The 23,808-nt window shown below is 44.8% G+C and overlaps 1 protein-coding gene across 1 annotated transcript in view; it reads right to left on the reverse strand.

Annotated features, from left to right (window-relative positions):
- LOC137913571 (calcium/calmodulin-dependent protein kinase type II subunit beta-like) overlaps positions 1-23,808 on the reverse strand; it is a 39,942-nt gene that overhangs the window by 14,031 nt on the left and 2,103 nt on the right. The window contains exons 2-14 of the mRNA XM_068757214.1: positions 22,211-22,305; positions 17,499-17,558; positions 17,012-17,066; positions 16,640-16,705; positions 12,121-12,193; positions 8,475-8,577; positions 7,508-7,591; positions 7,320-7,414; positions 6,278-6,400; positions 6,006-6,089; positions 5,449-5,491; positions 3,833-3,889; positions 58-92 (exon numbers count right to left, since the gene is read on the reverse strand). Of these exons, the coding sequence (XP_068613315.1) occupies positions 58-92; positions 3,833-3,889; positions 5,449-5,491; positions 6,006-6,089; positions 6,278-6,400; positions 7,320-7,414; positions 7,508-7,591; positions 8,475-8,577; positions 12,121-12,193; positions 16,640-16,705; positions 17,012-17,066; positions 17,499-17,558; positions 22,211-22,305 (973 nt within the window). The remainder of the gene's footprint in view (positions 1-57; positions 93-3,832; positions 3,890-5,448; positions 5,492-6,005; positions 6,090-6,277; positions 6,401-7,319; positions 7,415-7,507; positions 7,592-8,474; positions 8,578-12,120; positions 12,194-16,639; positions 16,706-17,011; positions 17,067-17,498; positions 17,559-22,210; positions 22,306-23,808) is intronic.

Consider the following 23,808-nt stretch of genomic DNA (forward strand, 5'->3'; position numbering starts at 1 on the left):
GAGGAGGACAGGAGGAGTGTTGGTAAAGATGTGTGAGGAAGCTGTGCTGACCCTTACCTTGACGTCTGCCTTCTTGTTGAGCAAGCTCTTAGCTGCTGAAATGACCAACACAGGACAGAACGACGAGTCAGCAGCAGAAGAGCAAAAGAAAGACAGAAACAAAACCTTCTTTGTTGAGCTGTGCATCATTTTTGTAGAGACTGAAAGAGCGAGGGGCCCCTCGCTGATAAAGAGCTCCGGCTGTTCTCGCCAGGAATCCCCGTCACCTCAAGTCACCGAACACGAGGAACAGGTAGCGAGCGATTCATTGTCACTTCATTCTGAATAAAGCACCATGCCCCCTACTTCCAATGAATTTACACTTTCATCTCTATTGTCCTTCTGGTTATGTTTGAACAATCCTGGAACTTCTAAAAGCCAGAGAGCAGTTTTTGCCAAACTCAATTTGCACTCACACAATCTGTAAAGTAGAAAAAGGTTTTAGTGACGGCTCGTCTGAGCTGAGGTTTGATGCTAAAATGCAAACATAGTTGGTTCAATACATCAAACACTTATACATATATGCATCACACTTATTGTCCCCGTCTGTCTTGAGACTCGCCGCATTATGGTAAGAACCTGCAGCTTTCTTTTTTAAACACGCTAAATAAAAACGTACATTCATTGTTGGTTCACATTGATTTTTGTTAAGGTCCTCTCATGGGGAAGCTAAAACAAAGATGGCTGCCCCTCACAGCAATCCCACACTCAACAATAAGCACTGCATTGAAAAACTCTGTGGGGGGGGTGTCTTATGAAGGATTAGTAAAGAGTCAAGTCTGCTGTCTAATGGAGAGCACTGGGAGGCAAGAGAGTTGGAACGGCACAGTAGACGCGGCCCTCTGATGCGCACAATACCCATAATCCCTTTCAACGGTGTGCAGACAATAGAAAATGGTCTGCAGGGCATTCACCATGACTCCACCGCGACGGCGCAGAGAGCAAGGCGGTCTGATGGCATAGGGAAGATCGTTCACTGCGAGCAGCCCCGAAAACAAGAGCCAGACTCTCTGGAATGTCGTGCGGTGGGAGACTGAGGCTGTGAGGATCACGTATGAACTCTACACTATGTAGTGAGTACTATACCGATGCAAGCCTGGTGGAAACACACACACACACACACAAATACAGGTAATTTTTACATTTCTCATTTTGAGTTATAATTATTACACATTCAGCTCTTAACCATGTCTGATAGTTGAAGCTAGACTTTTATCTTCGTCTCTGTGACTGTAAATCTCGACCAACGAAACCTGAATACCTTGGGATGGACGGATGAGCCTCCTGTACATTTCTGTTCCAATAATTATTCTGAATATTGTTGAATTTTCTTTGAGACCACCCCCTCAATTCAACCACACAAACGCATTCATTTGGGGCACGTTGGATCCACCTGCTAGTCTGAGCACCAGACTCCGGAGCCCAGTCACTCCTCTAGAATGTAATCCTCACTGAGACCTTTAGAAGGAGCTGATTGCTACTTCAAGTCCAGTCAGATGTTATCACATCAGCAGCCAGCCACATGTCTAAAAACACGACCCTGGTGTCGTGCGATTTTCTTCCCTTTTCTTTTTCTCTTACTCTCTTCTACTTTCTCTGAATACGAGACATAGCACTCAATGATTTTCTCACTTTCCCTTCCAACAAAGCCTCTAAGCTTTTCAGAAGCCCACATTTCATGAGGATACCCTTTGGGCAGTGATATCTTAGGATGAAAAAGGTCCAGTCGTTAGGAAACTAGTCCAAAGGCAAAAAACAAAACAAAACAACACATTGCATCCGTTTGAACACATTCTCAAGGCTCTATTTGAAAAGCGATGCAGAGGAGACAGAATACACCAGCATGCCTTTTGTCCTGCCTCTGCTTTGCTACTTGTTCTCCTCTTTGAACTTATGGTAAAAGAGAGGTACATATTTTCAGCAGTCCAACAAGGAACAACAGGAAGTGACATGGCGGCAGAGCATAACCAGGAGGGACGTGAGAATGGCGTGAATGTACTGTTGTGCTGTTCTTCTTCCTTCCAAAGGCTTGTTGTTACTGAGGAGAAGAAATGGGGTCAGAATAATGTCAGATCATTCACATTCTCTGGTGGCAGAAGAGGAGAGGATATGAAAAGAATGCAGAGAGAGAGAAAGAGAGAGAGATTGTAAGCAGAAGAGGAGGGATAACAAGTAATACAAGTATTTCATTGTGCTCTTTCCCCATAAGTGGCAAACTGGATCTTCTAAAAACCTGGACCGAACGTGGCTAAAAGTGGCTCAAATTCCATCAGAAGAGAAAATCTCTGTGGAAACCTGAAAAATCAAAGATAGTTTAAATTTAAACTGAAGGTGGCAAACACTCCTTACCTTGCCACAAATTACACATGAAGCAAGAGGAGAGAGGAGGAAGAGATTAAAAAAAAAAAAAAAACACATCTCTAAATTCAAATTCAAAAACTTGCATGATGCAACACTGCAAGAAGCAGGGACGGGCAGGGATGTGTTTAAATAGAATCGGGAGATGCATTAAGACATTGGAGAAACCCATTTAGATGTAGACGTCTCTAAAGAAGTCTTTGTAGACGTGGCGAGGACATCTCAAAGGGCAGTATCTCTTTTCCCGCTTCAGGGTGAGGAGTGACTGTACGTGTGTTTATGAATATGAACGCTGGAGTAGGGCATTCACTGAATCAGTGAGGCTGATAGGGGGAGACAGCCCACTATAAATATTCAATTGGAGCCGAGTGGAGGCTGAGGGACACGGAGAGGACTGCGGATTCCCAGTGGTCCGAAGAAACAAGGACACTGACGTGTGGTTCATTTCTGCATACTCATAAAATACATGAGTAAGATAAGATAAAATAGAACTTTATTAATCCCGAAGGAAATTCTGGGATTAATGGGTCCACATTTATTAAAATGAGCTCCAAATCGCCTTCTGTTGCACTTTAAAGAAGTACTACTTATTAAGAGCATCCATATACGCAGTTATTATTATTTGTTTTAAAGCTGCCACTGTACAGAGGTTGCTGCTCAAACAACACCTGTGGCACACGGAGCAGATCAGTAGATTTACATCTGAGAGTTGGAACATGCATACGGATGTAAGGAGATGCCTATAGCTAAGCTAATAACGTTAGCTGATAAGGCCAGGCTTCTTCACGGAGCTTGAATTCTTGCAGCGCATCAGATGGAGATGAGGCTGCATACCTTTTTTCCATATTAAGATGTGTTACAATGCAAAGTATTGGACTATTAGAGTATTAGCTTAAGGTTTGGACTTCACAAGAATCAGCCCAGCCTTGCATCTTCCGCAATGTTCACCATGCACCAAAATCCCTCCCTTGTTGCAGCGCATGCTCCACGTCAGGGCCCCCCATGCAGCATTCACTGACAGCTGCTGGGCAGTTCCATCCTTAAAGTGGCTGGGATAAACTTTCCAGTGTCATTATTAGACAGAGAAAAGAAGAGAGCGGGAAAGAGGAGTGCGGGGGAAAGTGAGATGAGTGACTGAGGCAAATATCCAGTGACTTGTGAGACAACAGACAGCAAATTGAGAGAATATAGTAAATGTAATGCGATCAAATTAACCTGATGAGAGACAGGAGATGTCAGGTGGAGAGGAAAAGAGAGAAGAACAAAGAGAAACAAAGGAAGAGGTTAGCTCATTTGTTTGGCGCTGACAGAGCAGTGATGGGCAGCAAAGACATCAGGAGACAGATGTTCTGCCAGCGGGGGCCGGGCTTCCCTCCAAGACCTTAATGAATTATGGGATGAGGCGGGGACCCCCTGGGCGGGGCCACTATGCTACCTTGTTCCACCAGCCCTGCGGTGACAGACGCTGGAGCCGTGGTCTGCCTGCTGCCCACTGTTAAGAGTCCAATGCCCAGTCACACACACGGAGAAAGAACAAGGGGTGAGAAGGCTCGGGAAAATGAAGGAAGAAAGAGTGGAGTGACATTTAGAGAGAAGGGTTATAGAGAAGAGCGTGAGGAGGGGTAGCAATAGGCACGGCAGGAGGCGGGTGAGCAGGATGGGGGGGGGGAGGTGAGACAAGAGACAAACAGGACTCGAGATTAAAGAAGGGAGTGTGAGTTACATATGAGCAATGGCATTATTTTGTCGTGGCATACAGTCCAACCTGTCACATCCACTGGGGGGGGGGGGGGGGGGGGCGATCTGAGACTCTGATTGTTTTCTCATCTCAATGCGCTGCATCTCAGAAAGCTGCAGCTTCTTCAGGACGACGACGAGATAAGGTTACAACATTTGGTAAGGAAGAGGTTCTCATGCTCCTCGCTTCCAAATGAATATATTGTTAACAAGTAACACTTTGATTGTTTCCAGTTATGAACAATTCTAACATTCTACAACGTTGACTTTTCAACTTCATTGTTCTCATGATGATAATTCTACAAGGCATTCCAGCAGCATACAAAGAGAGACGGGACCTCCTCCGTGTCAGCACCGGGACGCGATACACCGATTTGTATAATGCACGACTCGTAAAACATCATGAGAATAAAGTCCTACTACACAAAACACGAGTGATTACTTATGCATCGATGTAATGTGGCATGTCTTTTACTGAAGGTCTGTCCCTAATCTGACTCGTTCATCAGATCATCTCACACATAATAGATTAGTTCCTCCAGGGAGAGACACAACCAGACGATATGCGAGACAGAGGGAGAGAGCTGGTTGGTTGTTCAGTCGATGCAGACCATTTCCTATTGCAGCGCACACGGCGCAAGAGCTACACACACACACATACATTATCAGCTATGTAATTAAATTACACACTCAAACTGTACACAAACACCGACTCAGTTCTCTTAATTAAAAAAATAAATAATTTCAAGGACTATAAACAAAGTGCTGTGAATTCTTCCATAATCACAAACACCCCTAATCGATGTTCACTCAAGAATGAGCATCATCAATGCAAAGCTGCAGATCAAGGCCCTCCAAACAAATGCTAAACGGAGAATGGAAGTAAGAATGGAAGTCCCAATTACCGAGCACAACCCCGCTGAAAATACCCCACTGAATAAAACGGATCTCTATTCATCTCCAATCAAGAAATATTAGATTTTCAAGTTTGCAAATGATGTATATGTGCAATTGTCAAGGAATGTTTTGTTTTAATATAGAGTTCAAAAAAAAAAAAAGAAATATTAGATTTCAAATAATCCTTGGAAAAAGTGTACGGTAATTCATAATGGATGAAAGTGTTTTTAAGGAACAGATGCTCAAAGGAGCTGCTTGAATTCATGAGCGTTTCCGTCTCCCTCAGTGCGTAGGTATTTGTATAAAGCAATAAAACTGGCCTGCAAGCATTATAATCCGTGCATTTACCATGTCTGCATGCACATTTATTGTCTAATTATGACGCACTCACATGAATTATGTCCAAGCAAGACTTACCAGAAAAATTTCGAGAAACCAACATGGTAGTAAGAATGGCCCCCTGGGAGGAAAACAAATGATACGTTTAATTTTTAGTCACTTAAAATGTTAACATGAGGATTTCAGAGGCACACATTTAATTATTAACATTACTGACAGAAAATTAAAACAAAAGACATTGAAATTGAAGCAATCAGCAGAGACCCTCAAAGAGCCATTACTGACAGCAATAACATCGCTGAAATACACATTAAAGACTCTCAGAGAGAGAGAGAGGGCGAGAGAGACCTTGGCGTTCAAAGATACAATGTGAATATTTAAGATATCTAAAAGCAACTAAACTTTTGCAAAATATTTTTGTACAAATAACTGTGTACTAAAAAATTCACACAATCTGTGATCTCCTTCAGCTGTTTTTATCTGTTGTGTTAATTCAGTTGTCATTTTACGCTTCAATGCTGAAGTTACGTAGGAATGAGTGAAAACACACGATGCATGGCAAAACTTTGGTAATCCTAAAATGTTCATTAGAGCAGAAGAGAAGGAAGCAGGAAAGATTGAACATGTAAACAGACCTTGAGTTTCCTTCTGGCATTGAATTTCTTCAGGCATTCCACAGTCTCCTGCCTGTGCATCATGGATGCCACTGTGGACCGTTGCTGGGAGTATGAAAAACCCAGGAACACGCAGGAAGAGGAGTGGATGAAGGGAACAAATAGAAGAAAAGAGAAGATTAGAATGAATTTGTTATTAAAGTTTTTTTGCATTTGCTGTGATGAAACTACTTGTTTGTCCGAGTTCTTTGCACTGTAATGACTGCTGTCTGTGTGATGCTGGGGACACTTACGCAGACCCATGGGTGCTTGAGGGCCTCTTGAGCAGTGATCCGCTTGGCTGGGTTGATGGTCAGCATCTGGTTGATCAGGTTTTTGGCCTCTGGGGTGACGGTGTCCCACTCGGGGGAAGGGAACTAAAGGAAGTGATTTACCAATCAGTGAAAGTCTATAAGCAATTATTTTAGATAAATATAATATTTACTATCTCTCTTACACAAACATTGCATCACAGCTTGATTGTAAGTTGCTTGGAATAAAGCATCAGCTAAATTACTAAATATAAATGTCAATGTATTTGAATTCTAATTATGTTTTCAGTTTCATTCATATCTTTCTTTCCTGTTTTCTTTGATGGTCACCAGGATGCAGGTGTCACCTCTTTCACTTGCTGCATACATGTAATTTTAATCATAAATTGAACCCTCCTATTGACAACTTGTTCTCTGTGGGTTAGATGTTGTTGTTTTTTTATGGCAGTATTAGAAGCAGCACAAAAATAACACACTTTGATGCGTTTCTTGTATCAACTCCCTGATGATAAACGCCAGGGACTTAATGGAGTCCCTGGCGTTTATATAGAGACTGGTTTTAATGCTTATTGCTGGATGGCCCTGCAGCAGATAACTCATGCCGGTTTAGACTTCTTCATATCTTCCGTATAGAATTTAAAATGATGTGTGAAAAGTATTTATTCATTTATTTGTGCTTCTTTTCTCAGGCCAGATATGAACCCAGGAAGCTTGTGTGTCTTCAACATTCAACAATATCTGAAGGTCAGTCCAGCACAGTCTCCAGCAAATGTGTTCAGACAGAAATCCTAAACCGATGAGGTCCTTCTGCGTTTAGGTGCAACCCTCCAATGAGAATCTCTGCCAGAGAGTCGGTCTCCCTTTCTATTTGGCATGGACTATAATGTGATCTAAGGTGAAGCTCCCGCACTCTCACCCATGAAATATGAATGAGGTGACTGTATTACGTAAGCGTTGCCAAAAAGGAGCGAGGGCAGCGAGAGGAGGGGAAGGGAGGAAGGTGAATGAAAGAGAAGAGGCTCACATCATAAGCTCCAGCCTTGATCTGCTGGTACAGCTTGTGCTGGTCCTCGTCCCAGAAAGGAGGGTAGCCCACCAGCAGGATGTAGAGGATCACCCCTGAGACACACACAAACACACGCAAACATTCACAACGTATAAGCATATACCTTTGTGTGTGTAAAATCATCAAGGAAACGCTAAACCGCTCACCACAGGCCCAGATGTCCACAGGTTTGCCATAGGCCTCTTTCCTCAGTACCTCCGGGGACAGGTATCCTGGTGTGCCAGCAAATCCTGCAGTCGAAACACACACACACGCACACTATTGATTGAGATGCTCAAGTCAATCGATGATGTATCTGTTCTCCTAGGATGAGCTTGTGTAGACGTCAAGATAATCCTTTGTGAGAAATAGTTGATTGATTCACGCAGAAGACTGAGATTTGAAGACAGATTATATCCTCCCTTTAGAAAAGCCACACTGACACCGACAGGCACGGATGTCTCTTGTATATTCAGGTGAGATGTGAAAGTGTGGCTAAACCCCCCCCCCCCCCCCCCCCCCGGGGTGCTTTTAATCGTCTCTGCTTAGAAATCATCATGCATGAACATAAAGCGGGATTTTTGCAATCACAGGAATCTGTCAGTGCCATCAGGGTAAGGACATCAGCGTCCTGGTGTGTGTACAATAGCAGTTAAGAGACACAGGCCGTCCTCATTACAAGTTTAAAATATTTTTTACAATTTCTCTTCCATGACCACAAGAGGGGGCACCAAAGAGCAAAAATAAGAACAACAATTGCACATTTTAGGGGCACGTCTTTTGTAGCTCAGTAAAATATTTTGACAGCTGAACTTTATTAGTTCACTGTTCTTCATCCTCAGGCCTTGATTCAATTGTCAAACACTTGCCTCAAGTAATTATTAAGCAAATTCTACTTTACTTTCTTCTTGTCCCCTGAGGGGCCACCACAGAAAATCATCCTTCTCTACTTCACCCTGTCCTTTGTATCGTCCTCCCCAACGCCAGCCACTCTCATATCCTCCCTCACCACGTCCAAGTATCTTCTTGTCCTCCCTAACTTCATTCTATTCTGGTCATAATAAGCCCCTTAACAACTTTACACGAATATATACCAACGCTAGAGGAATTCCTTCCTGCATCCGTTACACTTACCAAACCAGGCCTGCTGATCCCCCTGCACCTCGATGGCGAGGCCGAAGTCAGCCAGCTTCACTGCAGCGTTCTTACATTTGCTTGCTAGGAGAAGGTTCTCGGGCTAAAATGGGGAGGAGAGAAATAAGGTTACCGACACACACGATGACCTGGCGTGTATAAGCCAGAGGGATTTATGCATGCACTTTGTTACAGTACATACTGTAAAGCCACCCCATGCCAACCCCTGCATCTCCCCGTGTGCGCGCACGCGCGCAGACACACACACACACGCACGCACGCACACACAAACACACCAGACATTTCAACAGAAGAAATATTTAAATGCATTGCTAGCAAAACCTTACTTACTTAAAACCATACTGCACATACAGTAAGAGGTTGTACTTGGAATTAAGTGAGTGGATTATGCTGCTTGAGAAGGACAGTCCCTGTGTTTCATGATGTTTTCATTTTGTTGTTTGATCACCACTAAATACTTCTAATACTGATGATGCGTATATCATTTTGACACCTGATGACAAAGTAACACCTTCTGCAATCCCACCCCTCAAGCACACCAAAGAGATGAGCTTGTTGCGATCGGGGCCCTGATGTGTCCGTGCAGCCGGGCTGTAGTCTAAAGGCTCCCTCTTCTGTGGCCCAGATACTACAGTCAGCCTCATTACTCTGTCAGAGGAGGGTTCTAATAATGGGCTGCTTTCCCCACTGCGCCTTCTCTCGTTGCCTTTCCACATCGCTCTCCATCTCACTTAATTATTGTTTCTGCAATGAAACGGGGGCCCTTGAATGACAACTAAAGCACTGTGATGGGAAACATTACACAACCTTAACACGCAGTGTCTTTTATTTTTCATTGATGCCAATGGCTTTTTTAACGCGGAAATTCACATTATATTAGTACTGTATTGCGAAACTGCATAAAAAAATCCTTACTCAGCACTCAGAACTCGACCCACAAATATCATTCCCGTCTTCAGAGGCGCTCTCCTTAGAATATGGACGACTGACTCGGTTTGAAGCTGAGGCTCAATGTTCCTAATCCTGGTTCGTGTCTCATGAACACGAGGGCAGCCTCGTAGCGATCCTGTCTTGTTTTGGTTACAACTGATACAAGTTTGTGGCCAGGAGCATTCACATATGAAATATGTTACTGATGTGGACCCTTAACAGTCGTTCCCTTAAACTGATGTGAGTTTTACAGAGCCTCTGTTCAAATAACAATGCATATTGTTAAAATCAAGACGCTTCCTCGTGTCTTTCAGGGATTAAAGTTAGCCTCTCTCATGTCAACGCTGGCCCTTCCGTCTCTTCCAGCTACCTTATGCACCGGAGCTCATGTCCTGAATTTCAACACTACATGCACAAATTTAAAAGACAGAGCATTAGCACATTAAATATAGGGCCCATTTCTACCACTACATCTGCTGCATTGCAGAAGCCTGTTTTTTGAACACTATGTTCTCGCTCCTCAGGTAATTTGGTCAGAGACACAGAAATATGGTGTTTTGAATGTTCAGATACTTAAAAGCATTCTTCTGCAGCCTTTGAGCTCCTGCACGCGTAAGAGGCGGAAACGGGCAGCAGAGAGGGAGCCTGCGAGTGATCCCAAGGCATGCCATCACATTCTCCTAGCTTGACTACTTGGTAAGGCTTTTTTCCCTTTTGTAAATGAAGGAGTTAGAACTTGCCAACACTGCAGCGGCAAGATAATCCCTGAAAATGATGCGGGTGGAAATTCAGCCGAAACATGCTGAAGAAGGTGCATAACATGCATCAAGAAGGTGCATAAAGACAACAAGGCCACATCATATTGGAAGCACTTTTGGAGATGTGTGCTGCTTCCTCACCCTCTGTAGCCTGCATGTACAAACACACAGCTGCATCTACTGGTTCAGCTAGAAAGGAGCGAGAGGTGGCGGAATAGAGAGGCAGGGATAGAGGACGCTGTACTTGAGAGCATTTCATGAGTGGGTGTTTTCAAATGGATCAATTCTCCACATTCTCTCGTACCGTTTATTTCACTGTCTAGTGAATCTGGATCCATTACGGCTTATTGACTAGTTCCTTCAGAGAAGATGGCAGAGGTATACTTCAGTCATGAGGAAACTTAAAGTGACTGCAGCAGCACAGAAAGAGAAGCAGGCCCCAACGCTAGGGACCATAGACGGAAATATTTAAGGCCGCGCTTTACTCGTTTAGATCGCTCAAAACGCCATTATGTGCACGTGAGCCGCAGGTTGAGCAGGAGCAACAGCGACAGGTCAAAAGGTCAGTGCGATTTGTTCCAGAAGAAACTGTAGCTCAGAAGTCAACAACCGTTTTCAGCGTCGACTGATCTGCCTGCAAGCTGGTTCATTATAATCTAGTTTGTAAAATGTCAAATTGCTTTTTTCTTCTTCTTAGCAATAGTCCTAAAGCCAAATATATAATTCATGTTATAAAATGGGGCCACATTGTGCTGGCTTTCTGCATATACAGAATACTTGCCTCATACAAACTAAACTAAAACACTGGAACAAATGGAATCTAATGCCAGCACGTCGTTCTCAGATTGAATTAAACTATTATTGGTTATTATTATTTGGCAGCTCTATTAATGGCATCTTCATTTCTTACTTACTAATTTTCTTACATTACTCAAGGTGAAAATGCTCTGGGTGATTTTTTTTCATCTGTGTTGTCATCTCATTTGCCTTAACCTGGTTTGGTCCTCAGCATCACATTATGACCTACTGCATGAAATGCTCTCTCCAAAGCTTGGGTGTGAAACCAGATAGGCGTGCCGGCTAAATAAAGAAATACCCACAACCGTTCTGATGAACACAACATGCCTTTACTGGAATGCTGGCAGTGACATTTGCATTTGCTGCAAAAACATGCACCACGCAGGACAAGATGAAACACATAAACATGCACATCCAAAAACACACGGCAGCACAAGTCAAGACAGAAAGCGGACCCTCAAATGATTCGATTGAGACACAAAACCTCAGATTTGATGTGCTGTTTTGTTGTTTTGTTTCAGAAAACAGTGGTGTGATTGTTTAATTTAGCTGAATTTAAACAAACTGAGCAAATGTATAGCTTGTAAGTCGGTTCACAGCTGGCAATCTACTGCTTCTTGTGCATTCCAAGCGGTTGGAAGCATTGAGGGTCATTATGAGCTCTATGAAGACAACTGAAACCACACAGGGTGTCTTATAATCAATAGTTGACATCGTTCTCTGACTAGAGGTTACATTGAATAGCACCCTTGGTCGTATTGGACAACTGCAATGCTCGTCATGCATGACACTGTGAGCACAACATCTTGACAGACAGACGAAGATGACGACATCACAGAGCTGGAACCCGCACACGGCAGGGCAGAGATGGAGAAGGTTCGGAAGCGGTATTTAACAGTCTCAACACGCAGAGGCTGTTCTAACTCTACTATTGTAGAGCTAAACTGCATTGTATAGGGGTACAAAGAAAGCAACTCTCTCTAGATATCTAGAGACTAAGATGATTTAAAAACCTCCCTACGCTCTGTTTATATAAGCATCATCATGTCCACACATTACAGACAGTTTCTTACTTATTAGACTTACGCAAATACACGATCGTACTCGCAAGGAACAGCAAAGTGATCCCCATCACTCACCTTTAGGTCCCGGTGCACCACGCCCATTTGATGGCAGTGAAGCACCGCCTCCAGGATCTGCTGGATGCAATGGCTGCATGCAAATACCAGGGGGGGGGGGGGGGCATGTTAGTGTGAGCAGAGCTACAATCCCATGCAAAGGCCAGTGGGGTTGGGAAGGAATGGGAGGGAACGTGGGAAGGTATGGAGGGGTAGAAGGCAATTGAAAGGTACGGACAAAGGTCGAAAGGGTTCTCCTGTTGCCAGACTTCAGCTGAGCCACAAGTTAGCGCACACCCTGGGAAATGCCTTCAAGATTTATGTAAAGACAGAGTCGACTTTAGCTAACCATTGTGACACAATGCGCTCTTGCATAGTGAGCTTTCCACATTAAAGGTGATGAACGCATCAAATATTATTGTTGGGATTTCAGTCAATCAAACATCCAAAAGAGCAGAAAATGGCATGAATGACCTTAAATAGTGTTTCAAACAGCCTACGGCTAATGGTTTGACTCGGTTAGCCTGGAAGATGCTCTGCAATGAACATCCTGTTTCTTTATTCTTTATAGATGAATATAGCCAAAGAGATACTCATCTAAGAAACCCATTTAACTGTTCTGTCAATTACAGACGTGTTCTAGATATCCTGATCAAAGAGGGTCTGACAGGCATTGATGAAGGAGGTTTGGGAATGAGTGGGTTATTGTGAGTGTAATAATATTTACACGCCGTGTGTGGGATCGAGTTTACTGCCAGTCTTGCCAGCTCCCATTGTCAACAGCTGCTTTTGTACCAGTTGCCAACTGGGAACCAAAAAGTAAAAAAAGCAAAAAGTAAAAGAAACAAATGTGCGAGGAACACATTGAAATTTGGATTGGGCTGCACATTCAAAACTCTTGAAATAAATTTTAAATTTTTGTTGGTTCAATAAATTTTCCTCAAGTTAAGTTTTAGTTTCTGTGTCGAAAGCTTGTTGCTTCTGCAGTCCCCCCCCCCCCTCCCCCTCCCCTCCCTGGGTAGACGGGAACCGTCATGGACCACAGCAAACAGAACTCAAAAGTGTGGCTTTATCTTGCGCTGAATGTCAAGTCGGCTCTGTGCAACACCTGTGCCAAAGTTATTTTGTGAAAGGGATATTTTTGGAGGTGGGAGGAAACCAGAAAACACGTAGAGAACCCGCGCTGACACGGGGACAGCATACGAACTCCGCAATGAAAGGAATTGAACCTTGATCCTACTAGCAGTGAGGGAACAGCAACTTATCTTTAATTTACTCTATCAATTTGTTTTTCTTCTGTAATATAAATAAAATGAAAAAAATACATAAATAGCAAGTCTAAGAATTGAAATCATTGTGAAAATATCTGCAAACTGATTGCACACATGTGTTCACATTTGAATGGTGATACTGATACTGAGGGTCAAAGGTTACACACAGCAGGCAGGCTGACATTGAATGAGGCCGTCTTTTGGATCAATACGACAAAATAAATGACTCAAAGTGAGGGAGAACAGGGAGGGGGAAAAAAATCAATGAAGACAACTGGTGGGAACAATTGATGGTTATGTGGGCATGTGTAAACAGCTGCAGAAGGATGTGTGCTCACTTTGGGTAAATGTGGGTGTGTGCACAACGCTCATTCATTGATTGATCGGGTTGTCAGCCAGTGAAACGGGAGCTTTGGTTACGTAGTAACGTATACAATAATTGATAAGTGAATGGGTAGATGGGGGGGGGGGGGGGGGTAGGGTTGATGCAGACCAGGGTCCTCAAATTAAAAAATAAATACAGCATTAAAGAAACAAGGGAAGATGAGAGCATACCAAGAACATGAAGTGGAAAGTCGGAGAGGCGGACATTAGACCAAAAACTAACAGCAAGGATACGAATAGACAAGAGGGAGGAGGAAGGACGGAAGCAGGGAGGGACGGAGGAAGAAAAGCAGGCAAAGGTCTTGGTTTTTTGAGGGGGTGCAGGCGCTCCTCCATATATACTAACCTTCAGGTCCCTGTGCACTATGTCATGTTGGTGAATATGATGGACACTGTCTAGAATCTGATGGATACAGTGACTGTGAAGACAAAACAGAGAGAGGACAGATGGTGCGGGGTAAAAGGAGACAGAGGAATGGATGGATCATGGGGATGTACAGAGAGATGAAAGTGGAGAAGGGTAAAGGAGTAGAAGATTAAATGTAAGATGAATTCAGAGATGAGAAAATGGCAGGTTAGATTGGAGGAGTTCAAGTGGAAAAAAAGAGGAGGAGGACCAATAACAGGTGCAAGACAAGGGAGGGGCATTGGTAAGAAGGGGTTAATGCAGATGTTGGAAAGGGTGATAGATTGGTGAAGACAGGTGGAGGAGACAAAAAGGGTTGGTTTTGCTTTTTGAAATACAAGATGAGAGAAAACAAGGACAACCACAGCGTATAAAAATCACAACAGTGAGGAGAGGAGAGAAAAAAGGGTGACAGATTGTGAAGAGAGAGATAATAGAATAAATAGAATGCTTATATATAGGATGACACTAAATAGAAGTAGAAGAATGGTGGGATGACACCAGGCTATTTTTTCTGCCAATAAAAAAACACACCACTTTGAGTGCACTGGAAGTGATGCATACACCCTCAAACGTGCGTGTGTGTGTGTGTGTGTGTGCGTGATGCACTGACAAATTGTAATGTGCAGAATAGGTGACTAATAGCAGGAGCAAAGACAGGCAGCCAGCAGGACGGCCGCCCAGTGTCTATAGCGACGGAGCTCTGAGAGAGATTATGTGTGTCCTTGTTCTCACGCAATAAAACGCAAAAGGTCTGGTGTTTTACTGATTGCAGTCACTTCTTCCGGGTTTAGAGCGTTTCAGACGGAGCTGTTTGAGACAGAAATGACGGACGCTGTCCTGCAGCATCTGTTTGCTATGTTGACCAAAGACCGTCACAGATATTTCATACAAGTGTTTGGGAACTGCATTGACTTGTGGAAAAAAAGAGTATAAAATGTGACCTTTAATATAAAATGAAAGTGAGACGTGGCTGCATGCTTGCCCCTTCAGTGACCCACTGTGGGAGGCATTTTGAAAGAAGGGAGCGTCCTCGTGGCATTTTGCTTCATTCGTGTGTCTCTGTCATTTCATTCCCAAAACCATCAAGTCCTTGCAAAGGGCTTTTCTGTTAATGAACTCTTAGTGGGGTGAAGAGCCAAAGACTGCAGCTCGCGTTCCACTTGTGAAAAAATAAATTAAAAAAGTGTGGCTTGCTCAGCACAAAGGAACGATGTCCCACTGTTCTCCGCAGGGAAGTAATAAGATACTGGGATGGAAATTAAAAGCAGAGATATATGTCTCTATGAAAAGAGAGGGAACCGTATTTAGCTGTAACAAGATTGTGTATAATAATTGTTAAAATATTGAAACGCTTGTGCTTGTTGAGGGTATACAACCATTCTTGTAAATTCAAGCATGAATGGCTGTCTGGTATCATCGAGCAGCTGCACGAATGCAGAGACGCAGATCTGACCCAATAAATCAACACTGCTGTGTCTCCGGAAGTTAGTGTTTGAGCGGCCCTCCTCGCCGATGAGGAAGAAATGCCGTGATTCGATTTAAAGTGACATTTACTCCAAGGCTCCACGCATAAAGGCCTCCATCACTTCAAATACAACTGAGCGGTACTGACGGGGGCGCCAACGCTCGGAGTCTGTGTGGAGATGTGAGGGAGAGACTAATTATCAAAGCTAATTAAAGTCCCACTTCTTGATGGCCTCCATGGGAGGTGGGAGGACTGATGACTGACATTCAGAAGGGAGCGGGGAAGGAAAGTGTGTGTGTGTGTGTCTACCTTTATGTGTGTGCCTGAGCAAGGGACGAGCACTGAAGGATTATAGAGTGGGGGGGGGGGGGGGGGGGGGGGGTAGGTTGCTGTCAGTACAATAGACAGTAAACACACCTACAGGGTTTACCAGAAATTAATGTATTTGTTGGAACCCAACACATATTGATTCTCTCTCTCTCTCTCTCTCTCTCAAGTTGTAAAAAAAGATGGCAACACGTATGTTTTCTGAATCTGATGATGAAAGGAATCTCTTCACATTTAATTTCTGCAGAGCTGCATGTGCAGGACAGATTGAAGACTGGTGGGTAAAGCCATCATTTTCTATCAAACATTTAATGTGTATTACAAAGAGCAAACTATGGACTTATGTAGAAACTGACTTCAGACCAGGGCTAGAGGACGAATTACTGCAGCCCTGGTGTGGATTCCTGCAGTTCCTCTTTTAACATTGCTGAATGGACTAACACCCACATCACAACTGTCATTATTAATAAATATATATTAATAAATATAAATAAATATTAAAAACTAAAAAACAGAGAGTAGAAGACAACAGGAGACAATAGGAGACAATAAGAAACAATGGGAGACAGTAGGAGACAATAAGAAACAACAGGAGACGGTAGAAGACAAGCAGGAGACAGAATATTTGAGGACTAGGAGGAGCCTGTTCCCACATCAAAGAGTAACGGCTGAACTCGTTCGTACCTGGCGTCGGCCTCACTGTAATACTCTCTGGCTACGATGTCCTCAAAGAGTTCACCTCCGGTCACCCTGTGAACGTACGCACGCACGCACGCACACACACACACACACACACACATATATATTTAGTTAATACAAGGATGTCTAAAACGGGGGGGGGGGGGGGGGGGTAACTATATAGGCTATAAAGCAAACATTCCTAATTAACTTCTTGTGTCTTATGGCACCCCCTCCCACCTTCCCACGCTGTTACCATGGAAACTGTCAAGAGATTAATGTAGTGGCGTGGGTGGTGGTGGTCGGGGTAATAGAGGAGGGAGGCTTGTGTAATTGCATGTGCACGCCAGTGTGGTTGAGGAGCGGAGGGTGGCTTACAAGTCAAACAGCAGGTAGTGGAAGCCCTCCTCTGATATGCTGTCATGAAGACGAACTGGAAGACACAGACAGACACAACGAAGGGTTAACGTCAAAGTAAAAATCAGAATGACGAGAGCGATCAAGGGTAGGAGAGAGAGAGTGTGTGTGTGTGTGTGTGTAAACCATGGAGAGCCATAATAACCGAGTCATAGATATTTACTATCCGTGAGGGCTTTCTAGTAATAAAGTGGTCGACTTAATCAACAGCAATAGCTGGAGACCATGTTGCACCAGAGTATCAAAGGAGCGTGGCCTGCTTCCATCGTACCGCTGCAGATAAGCCCAGACATACGGGTTCATTTAGTGATGTGCTGCAGCGATAAGGTCGATGGAGATGGAGTTTCAACGCGATAGACGCTCTGCTTTTCAGTCAGACGGGTGTTGGTGCGATAGGAAGGAAAAAAGAGAGAGAGAGAGAGAGAGAGAGAGAGAGACTTGCCCTTACCAATGTTGGGGTGCTTCAACAGGCGACAAATACGAGCCTCTCGTTCCAGCTTCTGGTGATCTGAGGAGCGACACAAAGAAGAGAGAGACCAAGGAGAGGAGTTAATGCTCGAATGTTCCCGTCTGTCTCTCCCCCGTCTGCACGGCCTTGTATTTCCAGAGCGCGTCTCACTGGTCCTCTGTCCATTGCACTCCCTCCTGCTCCTCCTCTACTGATCAGCTGATCTGTTAATCAGCTATGGCCCTCCTCACCTCCTGGTGGCGCTGACTCCTAACCTGCTTTGTGAGAAGCTCGTTGCTAACCTCTGTAGAACCTGCATCTCCTGCCGCTGTCTGTCTGTCTTACTGTCTGCCCAGTCTGCCATTCATCACAATAGTTTTTTTTTGTTTGTTAAAGTAGACCTTGCTTGAACGTCCCCTCTGTCTGATTTATGGGCAGTTTGGGTCCAGTTAATCTGACACAAGAGTCGTCAGTGGAACGGCAAGAGTTTAGTCGGCGTTGCTGACGACACAGACGCGTGCAACCTGTGTTACATGGATTTAATTCATAGTACAATTATGAAGCATGTTTTTTTATGCATCATTTATACTCATGTCAGGAGGAAAAAGCAGAAAAAGAATCTAAAAACAAAAATGTCACAACAAATTTTAATTTGTACATTTCTCATTTCTACAATGTGTACGGAATGATTTAATTACAGACATGAAAAGCAAAACACTAAATGACGTGTCCTGCTACTTTCTCCTGTTAAACAGGAAATCAGGCAACGAAAGCAACATAATTATTACAGTATTATCTGAATACAAGACCGTGGAGGACAAATACACAGACTACACACACGTACTGCATGTAGAATGTGAATTTATCTGTGTGTGTGTTTATTTAAGAATTCAATGATGCTAGCAAGCAGGCAGCAATCATAGCCCACACACACACACACACACGCTCACCTAAAACCACATTCACATTACACAGGCTTAAAACACTCAAAAGCTCATGTTCTCATGTTATGTTCCATATGCGCATAGCATGCAGGCACAAAAATAGACTGGCTAAACGCTAGCGCACGTATTCACGCCAGCATTGTGGAATGACAGTGAAGCGTAAGCCCCGTGATTACAGTCTTAGAAGACGAGAGGAGTGAGGCGGAGATCGGAGCGCTGAAGACGGGACAGAGGAGGAGGAAAAAGTGCACGTGTGATTAATATGTCTCTGAGACATGTGGCATGGAAGCGCCGTTCCACAGACCACCATGTCTTGCTTCTTATCTTTTTGATGTGTCCCTCCTCTGTTCACTTTAGTGAAGATAGCCTGAAACTCCATGAAGGATCAGGCCGTCAGAATCTCCTCGGGCTGCTGGGCCTCGACTCCAGCCGAACTCCTCCCGACGGGTATTTTAAAAACCACCAACTGTCTGCTCATGTTGAACGCTCCCTGACATGTCATCCATCGAGCAGCAATGTCAAATGGTAATAAAGAAGAGCAGGCGTCGCGTTTCAGTGGCTTCTGCAGGCCGACTTTGTGTAAGTGACCAGTAAAGCGTCTGCATGACTGGAAGCTGACTGCAGTGCGTATTGCAAGGCGTCATGGTAAAAGCTGTTAGGAGTTATACCGCATGTGAGTTTTAGCATAGCAATCGCTACTTCTAAATAAAGACACTAAATAAACTAGAAACTCAGAGAGCGCAGACCTCCGCCAAGCAGCTCATTCCCCCGCCTGATTGGATTCACACCGCCCACATGATGATCTGGATCATCACCGAACGGGTCTAAATTGTTCTTGATATCTTTATACACCAACCATGAAACGTAAACGTGAATCGGAGTTGATGAATTCTGAGGATTCTCAGCAGCACCATATTATAAATGTGATTTTTTCTTTTCTTTTTTTTTTTACAATCAGAAAATAACTAATGGAATAAAACAATGTTGTTATCGTTAAGGATTCAGATGACAAAAAGTGGCATGGGTTGATCCCTGCAGACGCGACTCGACTCTTTAATAAAAGAAAACATCGGACACACTACAAAAAAGTTCAACAAATATTCATCACTGAAACAAAACTTGTATAAAAAATGTCAGACTTTCTACGGTGTTAAATCGCCAATGCAGACCGTTTTAATCATTAAAAAAAGTGCAATAAACAACTGAATTAACTTATTTACATACGCAAAGCCACAGCTAGAATGCAAGGACTTCACAATAAGGCTTGGACGAAAGGGTTTGATGACCACAAAGACGACCTGCTCAGGTTATCTGACACAAACACAGAGCTAGCTGGAAAAATCGAGTACGATCACTGCAGCTGAAAGAACAGAGGAAGAAGACGATGGATGGATGGATGGATGGATGGATGGATGGATGGACACACGTACAGCTCGATCTACTCTTCTCTCTATCGCGGAAAATGTCAAGGCCATACGGCGACCTCTGGCAACCCCTGACCAGAGATCAGATCACTGCCAGTAAACAAGCTCTGTGATTGGACGGAGACCTTGCCCAACAGACCTGTCCTACATTTCCCGTTGACGTGTGTTGCATTGGGGGGGGGGGGGATGTCACACACAGAGGAGACGACTGTCGGCGTGCGTCAGAATGCAATCACCACATCTGGTATCTCATCGATTGCTGCTCGGACTATGAATGAATGTTCACGTTTTAGTGTTTGTGACCTTTGAGAAAGAATTTCTCTACAGTAAATATAATCTTGTAACTGATAGACCCAGAGAGAACTAGATCAGCCTGACCTCGGCTCCTCTGCTATGACCGTCTGAATACCCGAGTGCGTGTCTGTGTCAGATGAGCGTCCCACGCTAAAGGCATGACCCATCTCTCGCGTGACCCATCTCCATCCGTCCTGCTCGCCGTCGCTTCAGCCGGAGCTCTGAGCTCACTGACCTCCACCTGCTGCCTGACGAGTATTACAAAAAACAAGCGCACCTGAATGACACCTGCTGCTGCTTCTACAGCGGAGCAGCAAGACATGTCAGACGGGTCACGGGGCTATAAATAGGGCCTGGGGAAGAAGCAGCGTCGAACACCACCCTGAACACGGCTGATCCATTAGTAAGGAGCCTCGGGTCGCGTCGGAAAGCTGGAAGCAGCTGCAGCCCCCCCGATAAAAGGCTCGAGTGAAACATAACCCCCCCCCCCTGATGTCTGATTTATTCTGCTGTTTCCCCATCAAGGCAAGCGCTGGGATTAGACGTTAGTCCTCTGTTAATGCCGTCGCTATCATCCAGGATGGGGTACGTGCCGTTAAAGGTGTCCTTCACACTGACCTACGGTCAACACGTGATTAGCAAGGCGCAACTGCTGCCAAGTACGACGGGGAATACAGTAATACTCCCCTAACGGTGTAGATTAGAGCGCTTTTTTATGTAAACTATTTCTCTACTACGATATAGAGAAAGTCCTGATATAAATGGATACATTTGGGAAAGGGAAATATAAAACTGTGGAAAAAATAATTGTTTTTGCACTGAAGAGCTAAAACCTTTTCATTAGTGCAAATCAGTTTGATAATTGATCAGGCTCGCCGCTATGAGAAATCACCCCCACACTTTGAGCCGTCTTATTGTCACAGCTAAGAAACAGAGGAAGCTCAAACCCCTGGAAATGTGTCCAGCGTAGAACATCTCTCCACCGAGGATCTTTGATCCGTTTCTTCACTGAACAAAATTCCCTTTGAGGAGAAGGAAACCGTTTGATCTAATGTCTGCTGCACCTGAAGATCCGCACACAGAAGTAAACATCCGATGTCCGTTTGCACGCATCTGCAGTGTGAAGAGGAGCACACACCACTTATTGATACCTGCTATTTGAACAGAAACGTGTGTGTGTGTGTGTGTGTGTGTGAAGGCGGGGTAAAAGTCAAGTGTCAGTGTGGCACCACCTGACAGGCCCTTGGCAGCGGGGGGGGGCTCCAGTTACGAGGCTGGGGGGCCAGTGGACTCATCTCGATGGACGTGGCATTTAGGTTTGGCTTGAACTGTTACTGGATGAGCAGCTTTTGATTAAGCTGCCGAAACGATTAGAAACGATATTAAGTCATTTATTATGAAAGGTGAGACTTTCAGTGGTTATAAAAGAAGTCAACACTCATCAAAACTAGTCAACGTTCCATTAGGATTACAATATTCCAAGGTATTACTGCAGTAATACTGCAGTACTGTTTGGCCACTGTGCTGCCATGACAACCGTTTTTCCTTCTCTGCCCCGTTGTTTTGTCCTGTGATGAAACGTGTTACATGCCACACGGCGACATCCGACAGGCAGCTGACATCCGACAAGCACCCGACATCCAACATCCGACAGGCACCCGCCATCCGACAGGCACCCGACATCCGACAGGCACCCGCCATCCGACAGGCACCCGCCATCCGACAGGCACCCGCCATCCGACAGGCACCCGACATCCGACAGGCACCCGCCATCCGACAGGCACCCGCCATCCGACAGGCACCCGACATCCGACAGGCACCCGACATCCGACAGGCACCCGCCATCCGACAGGCACCCGACATCCGACAGGCACCCGCCATCCGACAAGCACCCGACATCCGACAGGCACCCGCCATCCGACAGGCACCCGCCGCCGCCGTAGGATGACTCACGGTCATTGCGAGCGGGTGAAACGACCTTGACGTTGCCCTTGTCTGAGGCTCCGTTGACGCGGCGCTACGATTGGAGGAACTCTGGACTTTTGCTTACCTCTCGCAGACAACTTCTTGGTGTTGATGATCTTGGCGGCATGCTCCTGTCCCGTGCACAGCTTAACACACCTGCGCACCACTGAAAACGCCCCCCTGTGAACGACAGAAAGACGCATCGATTAAACTTCATGCCAGTCAAACCGGGCGATGGTTTGCGTCCAGCTGTGAAGAGCACATCTGTATCGTCCTGATGAATTGAGGCTCGGGACCTCGGTGAGTTTAATGACTGCAGCTTAGCGTTTGCTGCTGATCCTGCATTTCTCAGGGCCTGATGCAGAACGGACTCGACGTAACTTCCTACATTAAGAGCAGGCCGGCAGGATTTCTGCGCTTGATGAGCTCCCATGAGGATCCCTGCTCAGTCAGCACGCTCTAAATAACCTGCACGCGCGTAGCGTCGGCTAAAGTTGGACTCCTGAACAGAAACCACGCGTTAGGGGTCGGCTGTCAGGAACACAAACACAATCTCAAATCTATCAGGTGAATGTCGGCATCTGCAGGGGAAGAAAACGAGCACCCCCAGCCCTTTGCTGATTGGACGGCTGGTGTCGCAGCCTTCGCCAGCCTCTAACAGCTGTCTGCACTGACGTGTGTAAACGATACGGACATATCGCCATGGAGACAAAACCGAGGAGAATGCTGCATGCAGACTTTAAGGAAGTCAAGGTGCAGCTGGGAGCATCACTCCGAAGCCCCCCCCCCCCCCCCCCCCCTCTCCATTCCACATCACGAAGGGCCATGCATTCAATTCCAAAACGATGGCCCGTCTCTGAGTCCACCGGGGACCAGATCTAAAGTAGCACTAAGCGGTAACGTTAGCACCCTGCTCATATGCTGGGTTATTACCGGCTAATGCTAATGCTAATGCTAATGCTAATGCTAATGCAGCCACATCCTGCTGCTTGTCATCATTTCAGTCTTGTATTTTGTTCATTTCTACAGAAGAACATTCATTTAGTTTGGGATCGTAACGTGACTGAAAATTCTGAAATAAGAAACAAAGTCGATGAGAGAATCGACAAAGAACCGAATCATTTCACGGAATCCAAAATGGATTTGGAATCATTTAAATCTTATCAATTCTCATCCCTATTTGCCCCCCCCCCCCATAAAAAACTCCTCCAGCAACATCGGTTGAATATGAGATGAGATTTTAAATTGTACCACAGCCATTAACAGTACTACATATTACTGCACCACAGCCACCTATAGTACTACGTATTACTGCACCACAGCCGCCTATAGTACTACGTATTACTGCACCACAGCCGCCTATAGTACTACGTATTACTGCACCACAGCCACCTATAGTAATACGTATTACTGCACCACAGCTATCGATAGTACTACGTATTACTGCACCACAGCCACCTATAGTACTACGTATTACTGCACCACAGCCGCCTATAGTACTACGTATTACTGCACCACAGCCACCTATAGTGATACGTATTACTGCACCACAGCTATCGATAGTACTACGTATTACTGCACCACAGCCACCTATAGTAATACGTATTACTGCACCACAGCCACCTATAGTGATACGTATTACTGCACCACAGCTATCGATAGTACTACGTATTACTGCACCAC

This window comes from Brachionichthys hirsutus, unplaced genomic scaffold (assembly GCF_040956055.1).
Source record: "Brachionichthys hirsutus isolate HB-005 unplaced genomic scaffold, CSIRO-AGI_Bhir_v1 contig_718, whole genome shotgun sequence".
NCBI lineage: Eukaryota > Metazoa > Chordata > Actinopteri > Lophiiformes > Brachionichthyidae > Brachionichthys > Brachionichthys hirsutus.